Genomic DNA, 16,081 nt, shown 5'->3' on the forward strand with positions numbered 1-16,081 from the left:
AGAGACATCGGGACATGCAAGCTTCGCATTAAAGTCACCCGCAATGCTTATGAAATTATGTCTTGGTATATCGTCGAGTACATTTTTAAGTTCCAAATGGAATTCCTCAACTTCTTCTTTGGGGGTGCTATTGTGTGGACTATAGACACAAATAACTGATAAAACTGGATTGCTTGAGAACTCAGCAATCAAAATTCTAGGCGTGATAGATTCTACCTTAATCAAGTTATTTTTAGCTTTGGAAGAAAGAAGACGACCTACTCCTCCCACCGTAGCATTAACAGAGTTTTTGGTTGCTGAAGATGTAATAAGTTGAAAAGTAGAGTTTGAAGAATACATAAGGTTATCAGCAGGGTGAAAAATGCGATGTTCTTGGATTGCAATCATGTCTATAGAATTTTCAGACATTGAACGCACGAGCTCGTTTATTTGTGTAGGTCCATTCAAGGTTCGAACATTGAAAGTACTAATTTTCAAGAGATTGGTACATCTCAGTAATTTGTTTTGTTTTGGGTGATCAGGTTCTTTCTTGTCAGAAGAAATCCTCCCCAAGGAACTGGGGGTGAAGATCTCTCCATCATTGGATCCCGTTATGGTATCAAAGAGAGAAAAATGATCGATAAAATCAGGGGCTTGCCCGGGGATCAAGGGCGTGTCCTGAAGGACTACCGATTGATCCCGGACCCTGGTGCTGTTTGGTGTAGAATCCATTATCTTTTCAATTGCTAAAATAGTATGTGCTGCGCAACGGCTACATACCCATTTTCCCATGGATGGGGCAGTACTCAACTAACTCGAGAGATATCTCCTTAATTGAGATCTGTAACTTTCTTTTTATTTCACTTCTAGGTATCGCGAGCTTTGTTTCAAAGTTCCTGACTTTGATTTCAAGTCAGAAGAAGCGCTCAAGAAAGCTCCTCACTTCACACAGGTAATACCGAAACAATGATAAACCTTTTGTCTTTTGCTACTCATTTTCAATGTTTAGAATTTTCAAACTAAGTGTAGTGTAGGGCTTGCAAAACATGTACTAAGGAATAATTTCACCTAGAATTATCAACAAAAATGATAATATGCCAATAAACGAATAACGTACGTGAAAACACTTTGGTACGAAGTACCGGGTGACCCACGAAAAAGTTCGGACGTTTCTCGGCGTCTTGAGGCCGAACAAATGTCCTAAAGTGATTGGAGTTTTATTATTTAGAAAGTAGATATCCTAACTTAAAATCCGAGCCATTACTTTTTAAATTTGACGCACAAGTTCCCTAGTTATGAGCTTTTAAACTCAAAATTCACTTTTCGGAAAGTGTAAAAAACAGGTAAAAAAGGGGTATCAAATTAGGTATTTTTAGACGTTTTTGATATACAGTTTTTGAGAAAAGTCCTTGAAAGTGCCAATTTTGATAAAAACTAGTCTTGGTTTAAACAAAAACTACTTTAAAAGGTGTTTTTAATAATTATTAATGTCATAAAACTCGTTAAATAAGTCAATTTATAAGAGATTTTCTAATTGATTGCATTAATTTAATACCTCTTTTTTACGTGTTTTTTACACTTTCCGAAAAGTGAATTTTGAGTTTAAAAGGTCATAAGTAGAGAACTAGTTGGTCAAATTTAAAAAGTGATAGCTCAAATTTTAAGTTAGGATATCTACTTTTTAAATACCAAAATTCCGAGCACTTTGGGACATTTGTTCGGCCTCAAGACGCCGAGAAAGGTCCGAACTTTTTCGTGGGTCACCCGGTATTTCATCAGACGACATCTTTGATTCTAAAATTTCTATAGAATGAAAGTTACGAGGTGGACAAATAACTCCCTCGATTTCTTTTCTTCTCTCCAGATGGTGTGGAGATCGTCAACAAAGATCGGTATCGCCTACGCTACCAAATTGAAACCAAAATCAAAGACTTTGTGTTCTGTGATAGTAGCAAAGTTCGATCCTGCTGGCAACACTGAAGGTGAATTGGCGAAAAATGTGGATCAAGGATCCTTTGATCGCTCCTTTTGTGGTAAGTCTTATGCCCTCATGGTTGAGTGTGTTGCAAATACCAAAAAGAGGAACAAGTTATCCGCAGATCTCTATAGATATACTTCCTATATAAGAACTTTTTTTCGCTAGAGAATGATCAGAAGGCTAGTAATCGTTCGAGTTATAGAAAGTTTGCGTTCTACTTGAAAGGATGAATCCGTTAGATTATTACATGCTTTCTTAGTATATTTCGAGGCTAGTCATTTTCAATTATTAATTAAAATTTTATCTATAAGTTTGATACTTCAATATCAGCAATTATTTACGAAAAAAAATTGAGATAAAAAATGAGGTTTTCTTTGACGTCTAGCCAGTTTTTGCCTTTCATTTTAGAGTGCCCGCTACTTTTAAGCTTGAATGCTTTTTGTAAATTTCACAGTTTTACCACTTCCGTCTCTTTCTTCCAGGGAGTCTTCATTCCATCGCATCTGCAGCGATGGAAAGAGACGCACCCTCCACTTCTACCACTACCACCGAACCACAGGCCGTCATTAACCCTGGTCCCGTTGTTACCCCGTCAGTAGACGGCACCACCCCTGATGGTAGCCCCATCAAGAAGCCATGTTCCGAACCAAAGATTAACGCAGATGGGACGGTAACACAATCAGATGGCTCCATCAAGAAACCTGATGGTACGGTTGTCAAGACTGATGGCTCGGTTACTAAGCCCGACGGATCTGTTGTTAATCCTGATGGATCAGTATCTCCTCCTGGTTCTGCACCTTCGACTCCCGATGGAGCTACCGTCAGTCCGGATGGGTCCGTGACCAACCAACCTGGTGCCGGGGTGACTTCCGGTGAGGAGCCAGTCGTCAAGCCAGACGGTAGTGTCAGCAATCCGGACGGTTCTACGGTGAATCCGGATGGTTCGGTGGTGAAAGCGGACGGAGGGAAAGTGAAAGCAAATGAAGCAGCGAAGAAACCGAACGGTCAAATGACGACTACTGAAGAAGCGAAAAATAGTGGTGGTGGATTGGCCCTCAGTTGTAAGCAATTTTATTCCTTCATTATTCTCTCGATATTGTTCGTGAACTAAACTATATAGAAAATTATGTAATTTGAAAGCAGCAAGGCTAGACAATCTCTTGGTCGTTTGAAGAAACTCTGCACTGTATTTCTTGGGTATAAACAGACTCCTATCGTGAACACAAATTGTTCAAAAGTTTCTACGTGACCACGTTCTTTTCAAAAGCGACTATTCACATAACCGAGTCTTTTTTATCACACTACCATTTCTAAGACAATGAAGGTTTGTTTACTTCCGTACCAATTTCTAGCATTCGACGCCGAAGGTTTAGCAGCTCACAACAAATTCCGATCAATACATGGTGCCAACGCTTTGAGGATTGACACGCAGCTCTCACGAGATTGTCAAGAATATGCCAAAGTGTTGGCTGGTCTGGGAACCTTGAAACACGCGTCTGGTGATTTTGGCGAGAACCTGGCGTTCAAGTGTGGAAGCGATCTCAAGGATTACCCTGGTGAAATGCCAGTTATCGCTTGGTGAGAACTCAGATAATTTGATCTCCAAGTAGTTCTACTGGTGCTTTGATTCAATAGGATTTCATTCATTTTCGCCTTTTTTAGCCCCACTACCCTTACTTTTTAAGCTGAAACCTTCACATTCCTATCCATCTGGCTGTCTCCATGCCGTAGCTAGGGGTTGTCAAGGGGAGGTTTTGCCAACAGTAATTATTTGAGAAATGTTGCTGTCTGGATTCAACCTTTGTTCTGTTTGTTCAAAGATCTTTTGAGTTCTTTTTCACGATCTAAATTCGAAATTGTCTTCATTGTTCTAATTGATCCATTCCCGTATCTATTAACTCGCTTATTAAGATATACCAAAGACTCCATACTTAGTACAAAAACGGTAGTCGATGCCTCTCTCTTTGATGCTCGTGTAGATAGCTATCGAAAGAGGAGCCTTCGTGTCGCCTTCAACTGCGTTCGCAGACTTACTAGTTACTAAAATATCATGACCAATGCATCATAGCCAAATCTTTTGTCATTTCATAGGTATGAAGAAGTCTGCAATCCTGGTTACACCTTCGGTTCATCTGAACCTGCCAGTGGAACCCTCCACTTTACGCAACTTGTTTGGCGAGCCACCACCGATTTGGGGATGGGTGTGGCACAAACTGAAAAAGATGGCATGACTTGTTTCTACGCTGTTGCTAGGTATCGTATTCGAGGCAATATGGGAGGCGAATACGTGGATAATGTTAAGAAAGGTAAATTCTAGTTTCATGTTTTTTATTCTTAAAGTTTCATTAAAAGAGATCATTCTTGTCTCAAAGTTTACAGGATTCGGACCATTTTATGTAAACAAATTTCTTTGTTTTTTAATATTTTCTAGATAAGTAATATTGAAAATGGGAATAGCTTTAATCAAGCTTTAATTAAAAACAAATCTTTATTTAAGAAAGTAGCAGCCGAACCATTACAATTAGATCTACTTTTATTTGTGTTTTCAGGAACCTTTGCAAAGAGTATGTGTGACGATCTCAAGGGAGTGTTAAGGAAGACCAAAGATCCAAACCCTGCCTCAGTTGATCAGACTGAAGGAGCAACAACATTAGCATCTACTGGCGGTGATGCCAACGAAAAAGCGCCTGCTGAAGGCGGAGGTATTAATTTTTCTCAAGAAGAAAAGAAGCGGGTATCTAGTCATTCATCATTTCTTGAAACTGGGCAAAGTTTTCTCCCTAATAATCACATAATGCTTCCCCGAATATGTCATTTCGACTTGAGGTGACCTCTTTTAGCCAATGAAATAGCAAGAATCTTACTGATGTAAAAAACTATTCCTTCACGGAAATTAGGTTTGGGTAGCTTTTTGTAGATTGCGTTACAAAAATTAAATTGCTAGCAATAATATCAGAAGAAAAAAAATCAAATTACCTTCTAACTTCATCCTGATATTTTTCACTCTGCACAGGTGAACAAATGAAAACAGACGGAACTAATACGGATAAGCCACAAAATCCGGAAGGGGACGGACAAGGAGGCGGAACTAAAAAAAAACCGGACGGGACGAACGTAGATATCCCAGAAGGTATGAAATATCCCAATAACACAGTTGGGTGAAGATGTTATCAGAGGATTTGTAAATGTTAAAAATAAAACTGAACCAAGTAATTTACATGATTAATAGTTTGAAAATTGATTGGGGTAGAAAAATTAGCCGTTAAGGATAATTTCTTTCTACAATTGTGCACTTATGATTATGCGGATTTCTTTATTTTCATTGACAGCTTCAGGCTCAAAAGACGACAAACCAGACACGGCAGCCGGAAATGGTCAAGTTCCATCAACTAGCGCCGCTACTACAGCTGCTGGCGGAGGAGCTGTGACTGGAGGGCCTGGTGCGAGTGAGTAGTTTGGTTGCTATAGTTTTCTTTCTTAAAAAAACATTTTGGCGAAAGAAATGCGTGTAAGACCAGCTACGTCATACTTTTTCTTACTACAAGCAAGATATTAAAAAACCTGAAAGTTTATTTATAACAATTTTTGGAGTTATGTTATCTCAAATATTACGAATAAAACTGGCGAGAATGTACACTTAGTAGCTAATCTGGATGGTGCAAAATTAAAGTAAATTCTACCTTCATACATACCTCATCGACTTTTTTACGCCGGACCGTTTTTATATGTGGTGGATAAAGGGCTGACGTCAAAAGGGCCGTTGTAAAAGAGTCAACATTTTGCATTTTTGACCTAAAAATCGTTTTTAATCTATTACCGGGTATACTTACTCGACCTGATAGACTTGAATATGGAAACATTAAATTGACTTTAAAGATTATGGCGAAGTTTTGGATGGGGAGCAATCATATTATTAACTTCTGTTGGTTTGAGCGTTATTTACAGCCCTAACGGGCTCGAAAATTGGCTATGGCGGATTCTAATGACCGGTGTAAAAGGGACCAGTGTCAACCTAAGGCTAGCGTAATTAGGGACTATAAGGTAATCCATTTCCTATTTCTTACGTTCATCATAGCATTCGAAAGTCAAGCCTTATTTGCTCATAACACATTACGTAACCTACACGGTGCACCTGCGATGACGCTCGATTCTCAGCTGTCACAACAAGCGGCCGCTTATGCGCAGGAGATTGCCAACCTTGGGAAGCTTCAACACGCAACTAATTTGAATGGCATGGGAGAGAACCTTGCAATGTTTTGTGGGTCGTCAGTTTCTGATTACAAAGGAGATATTCCTGTTACTAATTGGTGAGTTTTAATTTTCTTATTGCAGTTGAATGGACTGTCAGATGGTGTCTGATCCGGAGGTAGTAGCGAGATTATGTATCTGGAATTCTCTACGGTTACGGCTAAAGTGGCGAGGGAAATGGCGAGTAAGGCAAGTAATGGCGGGTGAAAGCAAGTTCGATATTTGACGTACGGCATTATGTCGACTTTGCTTATACGGTGTTTTGGTGTTTTCCCCGTACAGAGCAAAGTAGACAACGACATGTCGCCTTTGTTGACAACCCGTACAGGCAGCCCCGCAACCGTAGCCGTAGAATATCTCCGATACATGTTTGTTAGAATGTCTGGTGTGTGTGACTGGACCTCTAGCGAAACTAGCCACTATCCTCTGAAACTTCACGAATATGGTCTCAATTAGTTTGTGTACAACCTATTTTTCTGTTATTCCTTTCGATTTCTGTTTGAAAAGTCAACGATTAACCAGACAATTAAGCATGATTACTAATGTGAATCTTTTCCCTCGTGAAATTCCGCCTAAAGAATGTTTGAATTTCCCTGTGAAATTCAGTTATTCTTTGTGACTTTCTGAGCAGGAAGAATCTATTGGGTGGTAAACGTTCTCAAATCTGAAAGATCCCACCTCTTCCCACCCTAGGTACGCAGAAGTGTGTAAACCAGGGTACACGTTCAGCCCACCCACTGGCTTCAGTAGCGGTACCGGCCACTTCACACAGGTGGTGTGGAAGTCATCCGTTACCTTGGGAATTGGAAAAGCGGTCAGCCAGAAGAACGGGATGCAGTGTGTTTACACTGTTGGAAGATATTCACCTGGTGGAAATATGCAAGGGAAATTCGATACCGAAGTTGTAGAAGGTATTTAATTCTTTTGTTGTTTTCTATTTGTTTTGGAATACGATTTTTCCAAATCTTAATCATCCCCTCCCCCCCCCCCAGCCGCTATGCCGCCGTTTATGTATCGGAGGATATCGAGGGCGACGGTAAGTGAAATCGATACAAAACAAAGTCGATAGTTGATGTACGGCTCTATATCGCCTTTGCTCACCTAAAGTTTTTACCGTCGTCGAGCAAAGTGGACGGCGATTTCGACCTCATGCCAACTTTGCTTTATACCGTCCCCCCTCGATTTATCTCGATTACATAAACTCGCTAGTGATATCGCCAGGGCTATATAAAAGAAACAATATATATAGAATAAATAAGTGATGCATATTCAACGAGGCGAAGCTTCGGGTTAACAAATCTCAATAACCAACTTTTACCTATTGAATATCTTCTTATTAAAAAAATAGATTTAAGGGAGTTTTTGTAGCGGTTTTATGCATAAAAGCAACCAAAGAACAAAAGGTTGCTTGGTTCAAAAATGGAGTTAGGCTTTCATCATCATCGTGCAGAATATTTCGTGGGCCGCAGTCGGTTAGTTATGTAATGGTGACTCGGCTAAGAGAGTGTAACCCTCTAATTACAAATGTTTGATTTTATTTCTTCTGCAAATAAAAAATGACCTCATTCTTTTCGTTTTTGAAATCATTCCAATTCATATTGTAGAAATCATATTTCGACGAATGCTTTTGTTGGTTTTTACGGCTGACGAGGAAGAGTTCGGAATTCTTTTCATTGAAATCCGTGATTTGTATTAAAAGATCATAAGAAGATGAATTATCATCCACCAACACGAAGTTGTCGTTGAAGAAGACGCAATATGGATTGTTTCTCCACGGGTTAATATCTGTGACATGGTTGACGAAAAAATGTTCATGATTATTACGAAGTGGTGAAAGTTTAAAGTAAACGTTTTGTTGATGGTCATAAAATTTCCCCGTCACCATTTTTGATGAAAGGTTTTCAAGCGTTGATTCATAGTTTTCGATTGTTTGAGTTGAAGAAAAAAGTGAATTATTTTCTTGATCGTCTTTTTGGATTGTGAGTTTTGCCAAAGGTTCGGGATATGAGGAAATGACAGGCTTGTGTTGCTGTGATGCTAAGGTTTTTGTCGCTTTTTGTGTTTTCTTTGGTGGCAAATCATTTCTTTTTAATTCCTCGATTTCATCGTTGGATTCTCGTAATTTTGCTTCTACATTTTGAAGTTTGGTTTTTGCGTCTAAGAGTTCATTATTTGTAATGTTCAATTGTTCCTTCGTTGCGTACAATCCAGTAATTTGCGGGAACTTTGTTTCTGCGAGCTCGATCTTTGTAAGGTTCAATTGACAAATCATTACGTACAATTCATCACTGGTCTCGTTGAGCTGTTCTTTTGTTTCTGCGAGTTCAATGTTTGTAATGTCCAATTGATCCTTCGTCACGTTTAAGTCATCACTGGTCTCGTTGAGCTTTTCTTTCGTTCCTGCAAGTTCAATGTTTGTAATGTCCAATTGCTCCTTCGTTGCGTACAATTCATCATTTGTCACATTGAGCTTTGTTTTCGTTTCTACGAGGTCCTGTTTTGTTTCTGCGAGCTCAGTATTTGTTTGAAGGTGTTTTTGCAAAAGCAATTTGGTATGTGAAACGTTTGCGGCAGTTTCATGATCAAGTAAATCCTTTCTCAGCACCTAAATGGAAGAAGAAAAACTTTTTGTAGGATTTAACAAACACATATAAAAGGCTGTGTATCTTAAGAATTACAGTTAGGATTGGAGCAATGTCCGGGGTTACTTAAGAAAAATGGTTGCCGGGTATTTGCGGGAACCTCTCACACAAACAATAAAATGTCAATTGAGTCTGTGACAGGGTCCCAAAATTACGAAGTACAAAAAATCGACCCCTCTCAGTATCATAAATCCTGGTAATTTTGTATAAGTTTGAAAATTTGGCTAAGTTTCTCAAAGGGGGCGTGAAAGCCCCCAAAAAAGGGGCAAAATTGTCGAAATTCGGTCTCTCAAGAGTCTTTGACCCCCCCCCCGAAACTATGCCGTCATTAGTTAACCTGTTCATCTTACCTTCACTTTGCATCCAACATCATTGAAAGAACAAAAAATATTTTGATACAAACAATCTGTCGATTGATGGTCTGCTACCTAAACATCAGAAGATGGAGTGTAAAATTATTTGTTAGATGGGCCATAAGAGTATCTTGTATGGACCTTATTTAAATTTAAAGGATCATTTTCGGAAATTATACTGAGATTCGGTAATGATCCTTTTAATAATGGTTTATAATGATAAGACCTGACTTTTTCTCCCTCCCCACTCTAGATTCTAGGATATACGCGGATTTCTTGGGTATCGAGGTAAATCTCCCTGATCCGATAATGATCCGATGACTATCGAGTTATAGAGCTTGAGAGGAAGAATATTAGTGCCATTCGAATTGTTTGAATGTACCTTAAGGGAAGAAATTTTGGCGGATTTGGCGAATTGCCTAAAAATTTCGCCAAAATTTCTTTCTGCCAAATTTAGATTTATAGGTCATTCGCCAAAATAAATTCTCGCCAAATTTAATTTTCTTTCAATTTAGTCTCTATTTCTCCTAAAAACCCTTTTTTCGCTATTTTTTCAGCTAAAATGTTGAACAAAAGCGGGTCGTTCGCCAAAATTTCTTCTCGCCATAATTTCTTCTCTTAAGGTAAATCAAGACCAATATCGAAGGTTTCGGTGAAATCTTTTCTTGAAAAATTTTTTCAAACTCCCTATTTTGAAAAATTTGAAATTTCAAATTATAAAACTTTTGAAGGCTATCTAACAAAGTGAAAACCAACATTTAATGGACTTTCAATTTGATCGAAAACGGGAGCTCTAATCAAAGAAGTATAAAATAACTAAAAGTTTTCAATCCCTTTGCTCTATCTATTATCATAGAACCCCGGGGGGCCACTCGATTTCGAAACGACGGTATGTGCCGCGCAAAATCTGCTTTTCAAAATTGTACCCTTACAGTGCAGTTCAATATGGCTGAAAAGGTACCTTTTCAGTGCATTTTCTCGTGATTTACCCAACCCTTAGTGCATTATATTTCTCGGCTGTAAATCGGCGTGAAAGAAGAAGCTTGGGAAATTTTCTGTTTCAAAGAAAAACTGAGAAAATTATTCTTGTCAGCTGTAATTATCCGCGACAATAGAAACTTTTTCAAACAAACGAGAAGTAAAAACCTTTCTTTTTGGACCTACCCCGGTGGGGTAGAGGTCCTATAAATTAACCGATGTCCGTTCGTTCGTTCGTCCGTTTGTTCGTCCGTTCGTTCGTCCGTTTGTTCGTCCGTTCGTCCGTCTGATACCAGCTTTTCTCAGGATTGGCTCATTAGTTTTTTTTGATTTTTGGCACAATGATGCAAAATGGCAATGCCCAAAATGCCCGATTTTTGAGAAAAAATTTATTTGGGCAAATTTGGGCCAAAACTACCTAAAAGTAGTGTTTTTTGGACTTTGTGCAAAATCCTGTCATTACTTTTTTCTGATTTTTTGTACAAAGATGGAAGGCAAGATTCTATAAAGAATGGCTGAAGTGGTTTTTCCTGGAAAATTCTTATTCGCCTTAAAAGACGGATTTTCGTATTTTGGGGAAATTCCCTTTAACCAAATAAGAAAATATAGCTTTTCTCAATGTTGACTCATAATTTTTTTCTGATTTTTTGCACAATGATGCAAAATGGCAATGCCCAAAATGTGACGGAACCAGATTTTTAAGGAAAATTTTTTTGGGCAAATTTGGGCCAAAAACAGCTTAAAAGGTTTTTTGGGCCTGAATGGTTTAAGTGATTTTCGTATTTGGGGAAATTCCTTTTTACCATTTTACATTATTCAACACACAAGCTTTATTTTTCCATTCTGAATTTTTGTACAATTATTGTCACTTTTTTCTTATTTTCATCTGATGTTAATCATTAGGTAGGTCCATTCAGCATGTTGCTTGTTTTGAATTTGTTTTAAAATTCGACCCTAGCAGTGCAATCTCACAGAAACACACCCTTACAGTGCATTTTGGGATGCTGAAAAACTCCACCCTTAAGCGCGGCACATGACGTAGGCCAGATCATATGAGTGCCACCCCCCCCCCCCCCGGGCATAGAACGTTGAATAAGAGAGTATCGTAGGAAGTTTACCTGATCCCTAGGAGCGAGGTATTGACATCCTTGATTTGAACAAACCGTCGGGTAAGAAACACAATCTGTGTAATGCTCCTGAAATCGAAAATGAATCAAATTAACATTCTTCAGTAAATATGGTAGGTCCATTCTAAGCTCTTTTGAAGTAGACTTTTTTATAATTCGTGTATTTATAATAATAGTGTTATATGATAATACAATGATTGTTATTGGATAATATCAGTTTCGACTACTTTTGAAGTGAAAATTTATACCTGCTCTTGTGAAACTTTGATGACTTGATGACAATAATCGCAGTTCATCTCTTTCATCGGACAATCTTGTTCGTGTTGTTGTTTCGCTTTACGTAAGAAGTGTACGTCACATCCCGTAAAACGACACGTTATTTCGACGCATGGACAATCCGTGTTGGCGTGTTGCTGAAACACAAAAGTTTAGTATAAATACAGCGTTGTCAATTTTGGTGGAGAAATGTGTGCTTCTTCTCTTCTTTACTTTAGAAATGAAGACATGAAGTTTGTGGTAGATTTGCATTGGGCTTTTCCAGAAAAAAATTTAATATGGGGGGTGGAGGATATAATAATTTTCAGTGATTTATCCCCCGGACAAAGTAACTGTTGGTCCCCCGGACAACGGGTTTTACCCGCCGGACAAGCATCAGTTGACCCCCCGGACAACCCAAATTACCCCTGGACAGAGCAAATTTGCCCCCCACGGACAATGCAAATTTTGATGATTTTTCGCAACCCCCCCCCCCATGTACGGACATTTTCTGGAAGAGCCTATTCGTAAGCATTTTCAAAAATGAAAAGCAATTTTACTGAAAGTAAAAGAATCAGAATGATTTTTTTTGATTTTCTTTTTAAAACAAAACCATACCATAAAATCGTTGATGGCACCAGTCCACGGACATCCTTGTTTATGGTGCTTGCAAAAGACTTCCAAATCTTCTGTTACGATTCTGTCAACGGTTTTTGAGTAATGCTTCTAAACGCATGCAAAGACAATGTGATGAGAGGACTCGAATAAGGTTCGGACAACCTGAGTTACACAAATATGACAAATTATCTATCCAGTGAAAATGTCGAGATGGTCACAAAAGTGAAATATACGCCAGATTCCTTCTGAGATGATCAAAAGATCGCTAATTCCATAGCGAAATTCGGAAGCTCACGGGAACACAAATTTGAATATCAAGTTTAGGAAATCTCGAGTTATAAAGTAAGGTTGATAAGGCATTGTTATCTGAAGGGATGAGAAAATTTTTTCGAGTTGAATAGACGCATTCGAGTTATAAAGGTCAAGGTCCTAAAATAAAAATGAAAATCAACCTACTTCTTCAACTTTATATTCTTGGTTGCAATACATACATCTCAATACGTGATTTCTAGATTGGAGTGGAGAATATGGAGTAATGAATATTTCAAATCTTTATCCATGGCTTGGCAGCAGCTTTTAGGTACCCCTAAGAATTGAGGTGACCCCTGTCAAATTTTATCGAAAATCTTTTGTGTTATATAAAAGATATCTCTTTCAAACAATCAAACAAATACAACAGTTAGTTTAGCCTATTGCTGAAAAGGATAAATGCAAATGTCCTAAGGAATACGAGATAAGCAAAGGTACTGAAGTTTCATACCAAATTATCAAGGTTTTTGTCGGGGTGCCTAGATTTATCTAAAGTCTATCCAACAGGAATAAAGAATATTTACAGATAATACAGGGTGATTAAAAAAAAACCGAATAGAATTTTTAACGTAACTTTTTTTCTGTCTACCTTATCGCCATGAAATCTTCAACACTCATACCCTAGTAGATTTGAAGCCTGCATGTGAGATTTGAGGTTTATAGCTCAGATGTATCTTAAAAAATGAAAGTTTGAAGAAAAAGTACAGCTTTCATAAACGAACAAACCCTTTCTTTTCTGACGTCAAAAAAGAAAATACTATTCTTGTGATCGGAGCATAAGAGTGCGTTTAAAGCGTCCCCAGGGATGTCCTGAAAGAATCCACAATGACAGAGAGGTACTGTAAGCCTATATATTTAAGTAAGTCCAGGAAGAATCAAAATTTTGGGCCAAAAAGACCAAATTTTGTACTCTAGCAGAAGTGGGTAGAAACACCTTAACGGCGATTTTTACTGATTATGTATATCAGGTACCAATTTTTCAGTTTTTGAGCATTGCTTCTAGATTAAAATTTAGATGGTTAGCCCTCCCCCTAGCCACAAGCTAAAATCAGGTACCCTCCCCCAACCCTCAGGCAAGGGGGGGGGGTTCAAGCCATGTTATCATATTGGATTGCAATATCAATGTATTGACGCCCAACTCTAAACTTTGGGATTTTGTATTTCTTGTAATACAGTAAAACCTCCAATTAACGGAAACTCTAAAAGGGGACACCTCTGATAAGCGGACACTAACCCGTTTACACGATTGTGTTAATTAAAGGATCAACTCTAGCGTTTGCTTACCTTCCCCTTCTTTCATTTTCTTCGCGTTTTTTGGTCCTCCCAGCTCAATAAACAACTTTTGCAGTACGGGTGATGACAAGGCAACTCTGTGCATTCCCTGATCAATTCTTTGCAGACGATACATTGGCAAGTCGTTGGTATCTTGCCGTTCACTTTGAACTCGTAACCACCTACTTGTGCTTCCGTCATTTTGACAATAATATGACAAGAGCGGTATCAAATAATTTTAAACCAGCATAAATGCTTGACTAATTACCTGTTTTAGACTAAGGGAGCGTTTGGATGAACTTTGATATCAAAAAATGAGTCATCTTGTTAGTTCTGTACTGGCCTCACCTGTTTTGAATAGCAGCAGTGGAAAGATGGTTATGGTGGAACGTTTAGTCAGAGTGACCACTTGCATGCATATTAAGAGTTCTTTATTCAAAGAAGGTCATTAAAAAATGTATAAAGTGCATTAATTTAAGATGCATTATCATCAAGATTCTAAGTCTTTTGCTGTGCTTGAATGAATACGAAATGAATAGCTATTACTTTAAGGAATTTAATTAAGGGCATTATGAAGCGAACCTCCTTGCTATGATTTGAAGCTAACAAATCCTACCAAAGCTGCGCGGCCTAGCGTGGCCCGCCTGGCTTTTGCACCGATGACAGAGCAACACGGGAAGCAACAATACTTCAAAATATCCTCAAATGGTGATGAACCATGAAATTTGGCACTGATGTCAGAAAAATTAAATATTTTGAAAATATTCAAAGTTCAATGATACATGAGAGGAAAGAGCATGAAATTATGATGACAAATGAAAAATGCCTTGAAACCATTCTTGAAATGTTATATTAAATTTCGATGACAGGGTAAAACTGAAAAAACAGTTGAGCAATTCGGAATTTCCCGGCGCAGCATCCCCCGTCGGGTTCAACCTCAACTACTGTACTCTTGCGCGTAAAGGTAAAAATATATTGGTTGGACCCGACAATATCCGAAAATGAGGGCAAGGCCAGCAGGGGTTCAGGCCTCCCACTTCAAAATCCTTAACGCGTTCTGGTGAAATTCACTAATTTAACCTAAACCTTCCAGATGTTGAGAATTTTCCTGATCGTCGAGTATCGTAATGTATAATTGTTTTCAAGTTCGTTGCGCAGTTAGGTTTTTACCTTTAAACAATCAACTCTTTCATTTACAGGGAATTTCAACACTGGAATGTGTGGCAATGATATGAAACAAATTCACGACCTAATGAAAACTGCAAGTAAGTTAAAAGAAATGACAAAAAGAATTTTCAGAAAAAAATGGTTCCGCCCGGGCTCGAACCGGGGACCTTGTGCGTGTGAAGCACACGTGATAACCACTACACTACGAAACCTGACTTCTATTGGGGAAGTGTACAATATCATTCAAACTTAGTTTTATGGTTGCTATGGTAATGAATAAGCTAGATTAAAAGAGGGAAATATATGAATTTAACTTTTTTATAAGAAAGTGTTCAAGTTTTGCTTACTTAACTGTAGAGAAAAATTTTGATATAAAAATTATTCAATTCAAATCCACTACACGTTTTTTTTTTATAAGGAACACGTTTATAAGGAACTCCTCGAGGCTGAAAATGGTTCAAAAAATAAGGAATTGTTAAGGAACTGCCCCGGGGGGGGGGTACTAGGATTGATGGGTGTCGGGTATGTGCGTGCCAGACCTCTGGACCCTTACCCTTAGAGAGACTGAATTTTGGTGAAAAGGTGACCCTTAGAGAGACTCAGTGTAGAAAAACCCAACCCTTAGAGAGACTTTTTCACAAAAAATTTCTATAATGGGCCAAAGAAATTCGATTTTTAAAAGAATTTCTCCAATTTTCGAAAAATTTCTCTAATTTTTGAAAAATGTTCTCACTTTTTTTAAAAATGTTCTCACTTTTTTGACTTTTCACTTTTCTTTGACCCGAGTTTGTGAAAAAACCGACCCTTAGAGAGACTGATTTTGACTTTTGTTGTTTTGGTAACCCTTAGAGAGACTTTGGGAGGGTGAAAAACCCTACCCTTAAGGCACGCACATACCCAGCACCCATTTTTGCCTAAGTACCCCCCCCCGGGGGAACTGCTCAGGCTGAGAATAAGTGGATTTGAAAATAATGTACCTTATTGGGACTAATTTGACCAAATTTTGATTATTCAAGGGGCAAAAAGTTCAAAATTTCCTATGTAGTAAGGAACTCGATAAGGAACTTTGAGACTGAAATTCTCTGTAAAAATAAGGAACTCCAGGCTGAGAGCAAAGTTAAGGTTCCTTATAAAAAAAAAAACGTGTAAAAGAGG

General features: G+C 38.3%; 2 protein-coding genes and 1 non-coding gene across 3 annotated transcripts in view; 1 reads left to right on the forward strand and 2 right to left on the reverse strand.

The window, feature by feature from the left end:
- LOC136808979 (uncharacterized) overlaps positions 1-16,081 on the forward strand; it is a 41,413-nt gene that overhangs the window by 18,547 nt on the left and 6,785 nt on the right. Inside the window, exons 14-24 of the mRNA XM_067065552.1 lie at positions 850-931; positions 1,844-2,012; positions 2,440-3,018; positions 3,310-3,535; positions 4,049-4,263; positions 4,507-4,659; positions 4,971-5,087; positions 5,287-5,403; positions 6,033-6,264; positions 6,899-7,116; positions 14,959-15,024. Of these exons, the coding sequence (XP_066921653.1) occupies positions 850-931; positions 1,844-2,012; positions 2,440-3,018; positions 3,310-3,535; positions 4,049-4,263; positions 4,507-4,659; positions 4,971-5,087; positions 5,287-5,403; positions 6,033-6,264; positions 6,899-7,116; positions 14,959-15,024 (2,174 nt within the window). The remainder of the gene's footprint in view (positions 1-849; positions 932-1,843; positions 2,013-2,439; positions 3,019-3,309; positions 3,536-4,048; positions 4,264-4,506; positions 4,660-4,970; positions 5,088-5,286; positions 5,404-6,032; positions 6,265-6,898; positions 7,117-14,958; positions 15,025-16,081) is intronic.
- LOC136809008 (RING finger protein DG17-like) lies at positions 9,457-13,960 on the reverse strand. Its single transcript, XM_067065586.1, has 6 exons — positions 13,839-13,960; positions 12,635-12,686; positions 12,179-12,286; positions 11,554-11,718; positions 11,297-11,374; positions 9,457-9,537 (listed from the first exon to the last, which is right to left on the reverse strand). Exons 1-6 carry the CDS (start codon positions 13,958-13,960, stop codon positions 9,457-9,459), a joined length of 606 nt encoding a protein of 201 aa, XP_066921687.1.
- Positions 15,066-15,138, reverse strand: Trnav-cac (transfer RNA valine (anticodon CAC)). The gene has a single exon. It is a non-coding gene; the product is annotated as a tRNA-Val (tRNA).

Source organism: Clytia hemisphaerica, unplaced genomic scaffold (genome assembly GCF_902728285.1).
Source record: "Clytia hemisphaerica strain Z4C2 unplaced genomic scaffold, Clytia hemisphaerica genome assembly, whole genome shotgun sequence".
Taxonomy (NCBI): domain Eukaryota; kingdom Metazoa; phylum Cnidaria; class Hydrozoa; order Leptothecata; family Clytiidae; genus Clytia; species Clytia hemisphaerica.